Source organism: Brassica oleracea, unplaced genomic scaffold (assembly GCF_000695525.1).
Source record: "Brassica oleracea var. oleracea cultivar TO1000 unplaced genomic scaffold, BOL UnpScaffold01488, whole genome shotgun sequence".
In the NCBI taxonomy this organism is placed as follows: Eukaryota; Viridiplantae; Streptophyta; class Magnoliopsida; order Brassicales; family Brassicaceae; genus Brassica; species Brassica oleracea.
Window position 1 is genome coordinate 8040 of NW_013618022.1, and position 1427 is coordinate 9466.

General features: G+C 36.2%; 1 protein-coding gene across 1 annotated transcript; it reads right to left on the reverse strand.

Moving 5' to 3' along the window:
* Positions 1-839: 839 nt before the first annotated feature.
* Positions 840-1403, reverse strand: LOC106321365 (vacuolar-processing enzyme delta-isozyme-like; the record flags this gene model as incomplete). Its single annotated transcript, XM_013759650.1, has 3 exons — positions 840-977; positions 1061-1267; positions 1350-1403. Coding segments are annotated over 3 exons (399 nt in total), but the record flags the coding sequence as incomplete, so codon positions are not given.
* Between the last annotated feature and the right edge of the window lie 24 nt (positions 1404-1427).

A 1427-nucleotide genomic window follows, 5' to 3' on the forward strand; every position in this document is an offset into this window, starting at 1 on the left:
AAATGAAAATATATTAAATAAAATTAATTTTTATATATAGATATTACTATTTTTGAAATATTTATTAATAAAACTTACGGATCCGGATATCCGGACTTAAAAATTAAGATATCCGGATCCGGATCCGGCTTTGACGGATCCAACATTTTACTATCCGGATCCGAATTCGGCCCCTCCGGATATCCGGATTTTCGGATCGGATCCGGATCGAATCTCGGATCGAATCCGGATCTCGGATAAAAGTCCCAGGCCTACTCATGTTAAACACCGAGGCAAGTTTTCATTATTTCCAAATCATTTTTATTGTATTCAATCAAATTCAATCAATTAAACTGATGATTCTCTGGTTTTGCTTCTTTACTATTGGAATTATGTTCTAATGTGGTGCTCATGAATACATCGTCACTTTTTCCTTTATGTTCTTATGTGGTGTTCATGATCTTTATTTCTCTCTCTTGGTTTCTCGCAGATTGGAGGAAGATGATGCAGTCTTGAAACTCAAGATTGTTGTCTTGGTCGTCGTTTTTCATTTTCTGATATTTGTTAATTAAGGTTGGAGAACTGTAAACCGTAAAGCATAACACGTGAATACGAGATGTTGAGTCGAGTGCCGCCGAGCCTTATCCGATCACTTATTCACTCTCCAATTTAAGACCAAGACTGTCGCGTGAATTCTTGAAACTAGAATTGGTACGAGGTTATTATACTATGATCCAATTTAAGACCAAGACTTTCGCGTTATCAAGTAAAATAGACATCAACCATCTCCACACACTCAAATGTTATGCAATAACTTTCATATTTATAAGGCGATCACAATATTAAAATTTGCATATAATTTAATGGGCACAAGCTTCTTCAATAGCTGCAACACTTTGCTTCATATCCACTCCCATATTGCAGATATTGGCAAGTGCTCCTGCATACTTCATATCGTATTCCATCTTTGCTCCACATTGATTCTTGAAACTTTTAACCTGTGATGTTTTATTCAATATATATTTGTTTTAAGGGTCTTTAAGTGGAACACAAGTAACAATAATTGATAAGGTGTTGTTACCAGAGCCTTGTAGCAGTCCCAATCAGCTACAACAGGTTGTCCTGTTGTTCTTGTGGAAGTTAAGAGATCTAAGACATCGGTTTGTTTGAGTGAAAGTCTAAGAATCTCTATAATGTTCTGATCGATTTGTTTCCTGTGATTTATTTCCTCAAGCAGATTCTTCTGAGCTTCTTGTCTTTGAGGTGACCCCACAGGAGCGTTTTGAATCTGAGAGATAAATATATAGTGAAACATCAAAAACAGACACATCTTTCGTTTATGTTTCAATCTTGAAATATCAGGACTTTACCTCCGTCACGAGATATAACAGAGGGATATCACGCGCATCGACCTGCGAAAGCAAAAAAACAACAGATTTAGATCATAT